Here is a 12,713-nt window from a genome sequence, read left to right as displayed (position 1 = left end):
TTTTTCAAGGCTGCAAGCAAACAGTGGCAGTTCTAGGGTTCGAAGCTAGTCAATCTGATTGCAGACACCACATTATGAGCCAGAACACTGTGTTATCTTATGAGTCAGAAAATCAGGAGATAGGGAAACCTAAAGGCAGAAGCTTTGAGAGACAGAAAGTACAGATGAGAGAGTAAGATTTGTGGAGAACGAGGGCATTTTATTATAAGAAAAGAAATGGAATTTCCCCTAGATGCCCTTTCCAGGCTTTCAACAAATAATTAAATTGCTCAATGATGCTTCTTTGCCAAAATAATATTTATTTAGAAGGCAATACTGGGCTATAATAGGCCACAAGGAAGTTCAGCTTTATTTGGGTTAAAATTTCTTAAAGAATTCCTATAGTTTGCTCATGGTATGGCTTACAGTGAAGAGACTTGGAGATTTGGAGCAAAATTTTCTAGGGAAGATGCCACCATGTGCTCTCCTGTGGCAAAGTGACATCCATGCTGTGGATACCCATTGCATCCTGGCCAAGGTAATAACCCACCAAGAGTGTCAAGACAGCGTCTGTGGTCCCTTGTCTATTTCTATGTACTTTCATCTCAGTGCCATTAATTAAACCTATATTTTCTTCTGGAAAACTGAACCTCAGAAATTCCATTTCCTCTTCTGAGGTAGGTAGGTCCCTATCCATATTCTTGGTTTGAAGAAGAGAAATTTTTTGTTTTTCTTTTCAGCAGGTATCGGTATTACCTGTGGCCAGCTTTTAGGTAACAGTGAATAGACTCTGCACTACCCTATAGCTTTCCAACAATCAATTCTCCCCTTTGTCCAACAGCAACTTTAATGCCAACAATCATATCCATCATGTGCTAATAATTATTAGATTTGCTTGATGAAATAGTGTATTTTATAGGATGTTATCTCACTTTTCCTAAGTCAGGGGATTGATCTGCTATGTGATTTTTGTGGTTTCTCTCCAGATTCAGAGTGTATAAATTCAGTGTATACGGTGTGATCCCTTATGTTTCCTCTACAAAATACTGCTGTCACTGAAGGCTAACCTGTCTTGGAAACTTATGAAATGCCATTGGGTTAAGTACTTAATATATATCAACACATTTAATCCCTAGTACAAACCCTATGAGGTATGCATGTATGCATATGCATATGTATATACGTATGATTATTATTATCCCCAATTTTCATATGATAAAACCAAAGTTTAGCAATATTAAATGCATTTCTTAAGATCTAACAGTTAGTAGTAGAGAAAAAAAAAGATGACAACACACCCTGTCTGACCCCAGCTCTCTGTTCCTTCCAAGCTACACATGAGCTAGAGAGTTCAAGGTGCCATTGTGTGTATATCTGGGCTGAGAGTTTTTCCAGTATGGCATTAACACTGGCTTAAACCCATAATCAAATTTCCAGCTATATTCATGGGAAAGATAAGGGTCTGCCTGTCGGATTCTTGCCTGCCAGTGACAATGCTGGTATTTGTTTTCAATGTGGATGCAAAGCCTGCCTAGAACCCTCTTTTGGAAGATGGGATAGTATAAAGAGCAGGTCATGGAGTTCAGACAATTGTGACAATTTGCTTATGGTGTGGTGTTGGTTAAAATTGGGACCTTACCACATGGTGGCAGTTGTCAAGATCATATGTTCTCCTTAGAACCTAAGCAACTGTAAGAAATGGATTGGAGATCTCTGAGTTAAAAAAGAACCAAAAAACATTAAAGTTAATAATTTCATATAACCCAGGCTTCTGAATGGCAATCTTTGGAGGAAAAATGCAGAAGTTTCTATGTGCCACATATGCCAACATAGTCACCACTATCTACCTCTGTCTTGGTTTGGGTTCTCCCAGAAGCAGACATTTAGAAAGGGATTCTAGAGGAAATATTTTTGTTAAGAACTGAGTACAAATGAATAAGAGAGAGAGAGGAAGGACAATCGATAATTAAAGGCAATTTTAATCAATCAGCTACTACTTTTTAAAAAGATTTATTTATTTATGCATACAAGAGCTGGGATATAGGCCAAAGGTATGGGGGGTGAGGATTCACCAGAGACAGAGTGGGGAACAGAACAGGCAGTTTGACCAAAATACACTGCTGAGGGGAGCAGCGGGCGAGTCAGGAGAGGTCTGCTGCACCATGTGGGTTGCTCCCTGGCTGGCCAGGAATCAAACTCGTGCTGCAGAGGCTGCGGATTGCTTCATAGGTTGCGTCTTAACCCTTGCACCATCAGGGAGTCCCCTTAATCAGCTACTTTTAAGGACAACTGAAATTAATCCCACTGAGGAAATTGGGAATCAGTGAATAGAAAAGAAAAGCCTCTACCAACTCTCACCTTTTATTTGCAGAAGAGAGGACTGTTGGGGGGAGTATTAATTCCAAGGCACCATTATTATACCATCAGGACAGGCAAAGTGCCTTAGAACACAGACAAAACTTTCAGGAAAAGAAATGCAGGGACTAGCTGTTGGACGTCAGCCTTTCTGCACTAAGCTGAAAGGATGAAAGGGGCACAGGTGGGTCACCCAGGGCAAGGGTGCTGTCCACGGTGCTGAGTTGCTCTGCTCTGTGAGGAGCGGTTACTCAGGTTCTCTCTCCATCCATTCTAACCTCAGGGATTTCTCTGTCATCAAACTGCTGTTTTGTAATCCCAGGCTGTTCTGTGTGCTGGAGAACAATGTTTTTCCAAGAGTGATTCTGTAGGGAGTCTCCCTGACTTTCCCAAGGACATTCTGGGAATGGAAAGTTTGGGAAAGGTTCTGCTTCTTCTTCCCTCACTCTGAAATTTGATTGTTTTGTTTGTTCAAGGAAAGGAGCTCATCCAACTCCACAGTTTGAGAACTGATGACCTTGAGAATAATATGGATGCTGAAGGAGCTCAAAAGTCTTCCTAGGTCAACATTTACCCTTTGAAATTAATGCTGCTGTGCCAGTTTGATTCTCTATTTCTGGAGAGTGTTGATGGTTGGAGGTCCTTTAAATAGGTTTAAAATATGTTCTTCTCCAAATATCTAAGGCCTCTGGCAAGGGACACCTGCTCGGGGCCTTCCCTGTTATAGTCCTCAACTCAGGCCCAACACGTCTTGTGGCCTCTTGGAAGTCAAATAAATGCTGTGTGTGAGAGTGGGTTGTGGGAGAGAGGAGATAATTGATTCTCAAAAAATCCTCAAGGGCCATACTTTGGAAAAGAAAAAAGTCAAGGGAGAAACTAATAATAGAAAGGTGTGTTTCTGATGGCTCCATTCTAAGTCCAAACTCCTCTCTCCACTGACCACTCTTAAAAGATCATGGAAATCAACCCTTTGCCACCACCCTGGTTTGCAAAGGGATTGAAGAAAAGGACAGAATGCAGAATGCAACTAGCACTTCTTTGAGAACCTTTCAGAATAGGAATGATAGAAAGGACTGAGTTTCTTTATTTTTTAAAAGATTTATTTATTAATACAAGAACTGGGGTACAGGCCAGATGCACGGGATGGTGAGAGGACTCACCAGAGACAGTGGGAAATATAATAGGCAGACTGACTGAAATACACTGCTGAGGAGAGCAGCGGGCGACACAGGAGAGGTCTGCCACGCCATGTGGGTACCTCCATGGCTGGCTGGGATCGAACCTGTGCTGCAGAGGCTGTGGACAGCTTCACAGCGCTGCGCTCAAACACCTGTGCCACCAGGGAGGCCCTGAGTTTATTTCTTTAACAGATAGATCCCAATTACCATCTAGGAAGAGTGAACAACAAATACCCAAAATGTGCACTGATTTCAATAACTTCGGTGAAAGATACTGGTCCTACTGCTCTCTATAAGCATCTCCTAACTCCTAAGAATGATCTGGGGGAAAAGAGGTATTTCAGTTCAAATGAATTGCCATTCATCTTCTTTCCATTTAGGCAAACCAGAAAATAAGCAGGCATGTTGTAATCCCTGCAGTAACATTTCCTCCTTCTTGGGGAATTAAGAAGCCCATATCTTAGAGACAAATTCCTGTCTTTTTAAATTAATATTCTATTCTATTATGTAAGATTGTTGTCACACCCACACACAAAAAAAATTTATAAGAAGCATATAAAATAAATAATGTTATAGAATATCCCTGAATAATTATGAATAATGTTTAGAGGAGAGTTGTATATATACTACAGAGATAAAATCAATCTTCTTTGCAATTACATATCATTCTGAGCTGATTCTTCAGAGGAATTGTGTTTATGATAGACAGGTAAAGTGTGTCTTGGAGCTAGCAGAATTGAAAGTAAGGTTATAAATGAGAAGACTCACAGTATAGAAACTATTAGTCATTTCTACAGGATATCAAATCTATCATTGATACAGCATTTGAAACTGCCCAGAAAAGCTGTGTGTGTGTGTGTGTGTGTGTGTGTGTGTGTGTTTGTGTAGGTGCAAACTCCACTAGAAAGAACAAGTTTTGTTCACATTTTTTCCTTTTCCTTTGCAAAGTCTGTTTTCATATTTGGTGTTTTTTGTATTTTTTTCCAATAGACCAGTCATTGATTTCTGACTATTTCAACCCCATGATTAATAATGAGAAGTTTCTTTAGTTTAGGATGCAATTTGGTTTACTTTATTAACAAATATATACTAAGCACTTTATATGTCAGTTACTGTTGAAGTGTTATAAATATGAACCAGTTAGCCATAAGCTGGTCTATACTGAGTGTGAAGGGGTAATATCTTCCATTAAAAATTCACAACTTGGACTAAATACAAATTTTTCAATAGCTTTTAGAAGGGAAATTGCAAATTTAGTTGTTTCTCAACTTTTTCTTGCAAAATCATTTGTGAAAGACAACCTTCACTACATTCTCTGTGATTCAACTGGGTATTTTTTTTTAAATTATGGGGCACATGCTATGTACTAGGTTTAGCGCTAAGGTTTTCAGAGGTATAGAAGTTAACCCAGGTTCCTGTTTTTACGGAGCTGGAATTTTAGTAGTAGTTTCTTTGGAAAAAAATAGCTAAATTATATAATGTAGAATTAAAATGTAGATCCTTCCTTGCAGAAGCATATTAAATATATTACTAAATATTTGTAATGCTCCTACAAGTATTTATTTCATTTGGACACAGCAGGATTATTATTGTGTCTAAACAACTGCTTATTTATTAGACATTAAATATAATAAAACTAATGTAGAAATATATTGAATCTCATTGCTTTAGAGCTAAGTCTGAGTAACACAATGCTAACAGTTCAAAGATAGTCTTTCAATCAGGATACAGTTTCTTTTTCTGAAAACTATGGTCTAAGGCTCTAAACCTAAACTTTGACTTCAAGTACAGTAAATTATCTTCAATAGGACTAAAATATACAGTCTAAAATACTATGTAATATTTCATTTTCAAAGTCAAGAGATTCTCTAATTTACATTTTTTTTTAAGATTTATTTATTTATTTGTTTGTACACGCACTGGGTACAGTCAGAAGTGCAGGAGGGTGAGAGAATTCACCAGAGCCAGAGCAGAGAACAGAACAGGCAGACTGATGAAGTACACTGCTGAGGGGAGCAGCAGGCAGCAGGAGAGGTCTGCGCGCCATGTGAGACCCTCGCCGCCTGTGGCCGGGGATTGAACTGGTGCTGCAGAGGCTGCGGGCAGCTTCGCAACCCAGCGCTCAACCTCTGCACCACCAGGGAGGCCCTCTCTAATTTACATTTAACATGAAGAAAAGAAACATTTATCAAAATAGTCCCTTTGCAGAATGGGGTCTTGAGGAACACCAGAGAAAAAAAGTTCACCCTCACTTTTAGAATTAGTGCTTGTCAGTCCATTCTAGAGAGGCATGAGAAAATAGATACAAGCATGTATCTTCCAACTTCAAAGCAATGAAACCTCAGCTACATTCAAGCCAAATCTTTTTTGCCACTCATTTGGCATACTTAGGCGGGAACTATTATATCCAATTAATGGATTAGAGACAGCTATTTCAAAACACATGTTAGCATTTCAATTTTATTTCTAGACTGAAAGGGAACTTGATCCATCCAGTTTAGCTCCCTTATTGTTAAGATAAAACCAAGGCCCAAAGAAGTGAGTTATGCAAGGTAATACAACTGGCAGGTGGTAGAACGGGCCACCAGTATTGGATTTTCTCAAACTTTATGTACCCGGTAGATTTGACTGGCCATTAAAAAAAAGTCATCAGAGGGATTTGAAAATCCCAGTCTCTGTGCCCTACTCCCAACATTGGTCAGAGCTAGGATGGTGCTCATGTTTTACTGCTGAGATACAGCTCTATGAGATCATGGGGATTCAATTATTTCTGGTATAAAATGTCAAAGTAGCATAAGAATTCAAAGCAAAGCTTTAAGACATTGCTGTTCTCTCCATTATTCTCAGCTATTCATATCAAATGCACAACCAGCTAAAGCCAAAGTCTGGCTATCTAGGCCCGACTACTTGATCCCATCAGGCTCCTGCCATTGCTGGAATCTGAGCTACTGCTCATTCTTTCATGTCACAAAATGGTCTAGTCAGTGTGTTTCCAAGGCAATATTTTATTAAAATAAACATTTGAAACTATAAAATTTTTAAGTTTTTTGACATGATTAAAATCTCACTTTTGTTGAGGATTTTCTCAGTAATAATGTAGTCCTTAATTCAATGACTATTTACTGGATATCTCTCAATCAGGCCTTTGGTTAATATCTATTTCACCCTAAGTGTCTTTATAACATGTCCCAAAACAGATCTAACAAATTAATTGATAAATGACACTGGAAGTTGGACAACTCAGGTGGAGAATTTATTGGTCTCCACAGCAGCATTTATGATTATAATAAAACATACAAAAATGTTTCAGTATTATACCATGAACTTTAATGTTTATAGAAATTTTAACAGGCTCCTGAATTAAAGAAATCTACATAGACAAAAGAACAGAATTACAGTTAGCAGAAATAGAAAATGGCCTTTGTAGGTTAAGATCCATATGAAACCCCAAAATTTAATTGTAATAACAAGATTGTTTTGCATTGAGTGATATATACTCACTCCTACAGTAATTCTCTATCGTAAATAACAAAAGCATTTTGAAGCTTGAATGAAGCAGATCCCAGATTTTAATTAACCGAGATGAAGTGTGATAGATTGTTGCATTTAAGTCAATTGAAAATAGGAGATTATCACCTCAAAATCAAATATGACCCCCAAAAATCCAACATTTTGGTTTTGGGTATTTATTATTAAGATGTCATTTCAGGTTCTTTTATTTGCTGATCCTCCATCTAGTTCCAGAAAGGATTTAAGACTGTCGTTTCCAATTAAGGTTGTCTTTCAGACTTTCTCAGATGAAAGTAGTTGGTTTTCCATGACTTTACTTTATTTTCTGGAGGGCACTGCAAAGGATTTCAACTTCACCTACAAAGAAAAACAAATAAGCCACTCACAATGGGAACAAACATGCTTCCTATGTAAAGAACTAGAGGGTCAGATGGATGCCAGTTCTTCCAAAGACCAACCCAGTCTTGCAAGAAGCTTACTTATAGCTTAGTTTTGATGATAGAATTTGGGCACTTAGGACATAGATACTTAAAAATTTTAGGAAGTGTGAGTGCTGTTAATGTTAATGTCATTGCCTTTCTTTTTCTATAGGCGATTTCTCAGGGAAGGACTTAACAGCCTTTTTCCTCAGGGAAATCACTGAAATACTGTTTCTTCTTTACATGGTCATCTGCAGATGCTTGTCAAGGGCTAAGTCATCACACCTATAGTGTAACTCACACAAATGTCCTCCATCAGCATCACTTAGGGCACTATTACAAATACAAACTTCTAAGTTTTTGTACCCCAAGTTTAGTAAATTTAGTCTGGCGGGATGCCTCAGGAATGTTCATTTAACTTGTTCTCCAGGTGATTCTGATACATGCTAGGTTCGAAATTCATTGCCTACGTATGTCACTTAGCCTAGGCTGCTAGACTAACGTATGATGGTGATGCCCCCATTTATGCCATGTTCACAGGTGTCAAAGGGCCAGAGGAACACAGGCTTTTCATCAAAGTGGAAGGAGCCCTGCAGATGGACAAGCCTCCCTGCCTCCTAAACCCAGAGGAAACTGAAGTATGGAAAGGTAACAGAGTTTCAGTCAGGTCTCATTGCTCCGAAGACCCTTTAGTTTCTAAATGTATTAGTCTATAATCTAAAAAAAAATCTCTTATAAGAATAACATGTGGATTCAATTTTTGCCTTTCAGAGAAAATTTAATAAGAGAGAAAATAATTGTGGTGTTGCCCCATGCCTTATATCCTAGTCTCAGAGTGCTTGCTGGACTTTTTAGACAATTCTATTCCAGCTGAGGTCCAAAGTGGGATCTATAGGGGTGAATCAGCCTTGGGGGTTTGCAGAATGGCAGGTGGCAGGTAAGTCTGCCTAATGGGGAATGCCTCCAGCAGCCAGGGCCAGCTCTATATAATGGGCATGGCCTCAGACAATGTTGGAAAAGCATTAGAGGGTATTTCAAGACCACCTGCCTTTTTGGCCTTGTTAAGATTACATGAGGTAGGAACCCCACATGGCCTGGAGTTCCTCCCTTTAGGTTCACCCTTTTGCTGGTTTGGTTCATTCATTCTCTGGATCTTGGGAACCTGAGATAATTTTAGGAATGAGAGTAGGTGCTAGGATTTTGGCAGTGAATCTGACATGGCTTTCTGCTCGGGTCTTGGCAGGGAGATAGTCAAGCAAGCAATATTATATAATGGTGCATGCTCTGAGTTAGTTGCAGTGTTATAATGGGCAGGGATACCAGGACATGGGAAAGATATCCCATCAGTCTCCCTACAGGAAGAGACATCTATGGAAAGCTTAAAAAAATGAACTAGACTTGGAGACCTCTAAATTGAATGGGAAGGAGAGTATTTTAAACATGAAGAACTGCATGGGGCAGGGGTCAGAAGAGAGCAAGAAAACTATTTTCCAGAAAGAGAGAAAATCAAAAGAGAGAAAATAGTCCAGCAAGGGCTCTGAGACTAGGATATAAGACATGAGAGGGCGGTCACACCATAGTTATTTTCTCGCTTTTTGAAAGACTAGAGAGAGAATTAGACAGTGAACAAAATAAAACTGCGATTTGTGTCTAAGAGCAACTGTTACAAGATCCTCGCAATGCAGAGAGTGTGGAGAGCCAGTAGCTGAGCTACTAGATGGCTGACAAAGAACATATAAGCTGTCTCTTGGATGATTCCAGGCAAAACAATATCCATGGGACAGGAGGAAATGGGTGGAGAGGCAAAGGAGACAGGAATACGGCAGTGACAATTAAATGGGAAGGTGGGGTGATAGGAGGGCTGGGCAAGGGGGGGGAGAAATCTAGGAAGGTCAAAGGAAAAAAGACACTCAAGGCAATTGTGCTCTATTTGCCAAGTTTTCTCTCCCAATAAAGCAGCGCCTAAGGAGGTGCTTTTCTCCTTAAATCAATTTTAACTACTTCCTTACTATTCTTATAGTGAATATATAAAGCATAACCCTCTATATTGGGGAAAGAGAATGGCCTCAGAGGGGAAAGGAAGTTGCTTACTGTTGATGGAGTCAGCCAGAATCTTCAGCTGCTGGGTGTTGTCCAGGACCTCAATCCGCTGGGTGTACGGATCATAACGCACAGAGAAGGGCCGTGGGATCGTAGCAGCAAAGTTTCTGAAACCAAAGCCAGAGTGAAGGGTGTCATGTGGGGGAGAATAATTCTAAGAGGCTTCTCGGTGGCATTCCACTTGGCCACTAATAGCACCCATGTCTCACTAGAGCAGGGACTTCAGAAGCCGGCCTAGAACTGAAAGGGAGTTTCAGTGAGTTTCCCTTGGGAAGCCTTTGTGTGTGTGCTGGGAGTGCATATGTGTATATGCACACATAATCACACACATTTTCATTTAGTTACCTACCTTCAATGAGACAGAGCTAGCTTGCAATAAAACCACAGGATCCAATTAGGCCATGATTTTTATTAAATCAGATCAAGAGTAAGTAAGACTTAGCCAGAGAGAGGTATAGAAAAAAATAAACTCCGAGATCCTTGACAATCCATGCAAGGCAGCAAACACAGCTGCAAGAACTGAAAACACTATGCTAATAATAAAACTTAACACAGATTGTAGCCTCCTATATGCCAAAAACTATGTTAAGTCCTAACTGTTCTATACTCTTTACAGCTATCATTCCTAATGTAATCTTCATCAACACTTTAGGAGAAGGCATTATTTTTTTTTTAAATAATAAATTTTATTTTTATATTCCCCATACAATTGCAGCCCTCCCATTCTGACCCCAATCCCTCCCCTCCCGCCCCTGCCCCCCTAAAAGTGTCTCTGGTTCATAGTTTTTTGTTGATTTTGATTTTCACTTTCTTATACTTATTCATTTTCCTGGTCCCTTATTTAAGTTTTCTAGATTCCTGCTATGAGTGAGACCATCCGGTATTTTTCTTTTTCTTTCTGGCTTATTTCACTGAGCATGATCCCTTCCAGCTCCATCCATGTTGCTGCAAATTGCATGTGTTTATCTTTTTTGAATGCTGAGTAATATTCCATGGTATATATGTACCACATCTTCTTGATCCAGTCATCTATTTTTGGGCATTTGGGTTGTTTCCAAAGCTTAGCTATTGTAAACAGTGCTGCTATAAACATAGGGGTGCAGGTGCCCTTTGGAATTAATGTTTCTGTGTCCTTTGGGTAAATACCTAGGAGTGGAATTGCTGGATCCTATGGAAGCTCTATGTTTAGTAGGTCCAGAAATCTCCACACAGCTCTAGGAGGAAGGCATTATTAACCCCATTTTACTGATGGAGGAAACTGAGGTTTGAGAAAGCTAAGGGACCACCAAGGTCATACTGTCAAAAAAGTTGTGACACTAGAAAGGACTTAAGTTTGTGCTCTCCACAGCCCTGTCTTCCCTGCAGGTTACTCTTCGCTCAGGAAGGACAGCACCATGAGGCCTGATGAGGAACATCAAGCACTCTCACTAAGCAGCTATTCCAAATGGCCTACAAATGCAATGACATCGCAAATGATGTTTCTAGGTTGGCTTCTGCCAGACTGAGAACGTAATGTTAAAACCAGTAGAGCTCTCCAAGTTTGGCAACAGTGGCTGACACTGTGTTCCAGACTCAAACCACCTGGGCTCAGATCCTGCCTCAATCCTGTAATTGTACCCTCAGCCATGAGCAAAAACACAGAGTTGGCTCTGTCTGCTCCCCACGGTTGCTATAAGCCCTGGCGCCCACTCTCTTGGACAACCACCCACAGATCCAGTGGCACCAGACCAGAAGGGAATGCCAAGGGCTACTGCCCCCCCTCCGTCACCACCTCACCTCACTTTCTCCTTGGCATCATTGAAACTCTCAGCCACATAGTACAGAGGCTGGAACTCTGTGACGGTATAATCCTGGACAGCGGTCTTCTCCAGGTCCAGGGGCAGGAGCTTCGGTTTGTCAGACAAGCAGTACTGCAAGCCCCAAGCAGAAAGTTCTCATGGATAGATCAGGGTGAGTGGTCCCTGCTGCATCCCCAGCTCATCCTGATCCCTTCTACACCTCAGTCCAAATGCAGTAAACTCAACTATTTTACATATATGGTCACTCCTGGGTGTCTGCTAGGGACTGGTTCCAGGATACCAAAATCTGTGCATACGTCAGTCTTTCACATAAAATGGCATAGTAACTGCATATGGCTGCGTATACTCATCCTCCAGTATACTTCATATTCTCTCTAGATTACTTACAATGACAAGGAAAAAAGTCTGCACGTGTTCAGCAGTACAGACACAACCATTATGGTTTAACTATGTATATAGTATGTATTTTTGATTATCAGTTGGTTGAAGCTGAAGATGGAGAAAATGTAGATATGGAAGGCTGATGGCACTAGAGCCTACCCTTCAGAGCCCATCTAAAACCTACAGTCAAGAGAGAAATAATTCATTCCAATCATTTTCAGGTAAGGTGGTCACTAGATGATGCAGGAGCCAACCTTATTTTCTGTCCCATGTTTGCAAACATCTGTATGCACAGAGCAGCCCTGGACTCAGGAGGCCTCTCTGCACTGCACACCTGTGTGCTTGCAGGGCAGTTTCTACCTTTAACACCCACGGGCATGAGAAAATAATAGCTGTTTAGATGTCAGTCACTTGATAAGTCCCCAGGTTGAATCTCATAATGGATGGAAATGAGGTTTAACAAGTACCAAGAGGACAAAATGATCTCTTGTACCCCCCACCTTCCAACCTGTCCTTGGTTCAAATTAGGGTCATACCTGTAATTCACCAAAGGATGACAGGAGCCCAGCACCATATGCCTTTATGGAGTCTCCTTGTTTGCAGAGCCCAAACTCCACAGTAAACCAGTAAATCTAGAACAGAAAGTCAAGTTGAGAGAATGCCCTAATGGAGGGAAGCAGCAGATGTCCCAGGACCAAGGACAGGACTGCCAGGTGGGGGGTTGTCTAGGCCTGTTCTCTCAATCACTATGCTCTGGGTCACTTCTCTATGTCCTACCTCTCACCCCACTGATGCAGGAATTGACTGAATGCAAAAAGTGATGGTAAACAGCAAGAGAGTATTAAAGAAAGCCCCAAAGGACAGACCCAACCAATAATACTTTCTGTGACAGGAAGCCCTGCACCCCTTCTGTTTTCTTCTGCTTCCTCACTGGAGTGAGATGTTCCCCTAAATTGGTCAGGTTTAACCGGTAATCCCATCAGATTCAGAAG

General features: G+C 40.6%; 1 protein-coding gene across 1 annotated transcript in view; it reads right to left on the bottom strand.

The window, feature by feature from the left end:
- Positions 1 to 6,586: 6,586 nt before the first annotated feature.
- PAH (phenylalanine hydroxylase) overlaps positions 6,587 to 12,713 on the bottom strand; it is a 47,293-nt gene continuing 41,166 nt past the window's right edge. The window contains 4 exon segments of the mRNA XM_037515178.2: positions 6,587 to 7,379; positions 9,533 to 9,648; positions 11,318 to 11,451; positions 12,258 to 12,353. Coding sequence (XP_037371075.1) covers positions 7,336 to 7,379; positions 9,533 to 9,648; positions 11,318 to 11,451; positions 12,258 to 12,353 — 390 coding nt within the window. The 3' untranslated portion in view covers positions 6,587 to 7,335.

This window comes from Talpa occidentalis, unplaced genomic scaffold (assembly GCF_014898055.3).
Source record: "Talpa occidentalis isolate TD23 unplaced genomic scaffold, MPIMG_talOcc4v2.1 talOcc4.16, whole genome shotgun sequence".
NCBI lineage: Eukaryota > Metazoa > Chordata > Mammalia > Eulipotyphla > Talpidae > Talpa > Talpa occidentalis.
The sequence above is the reverse complement of the archived record's forward strand: the minus strand, read 5'-3'. Positions and strand labels throughout refer to the sequence as shown.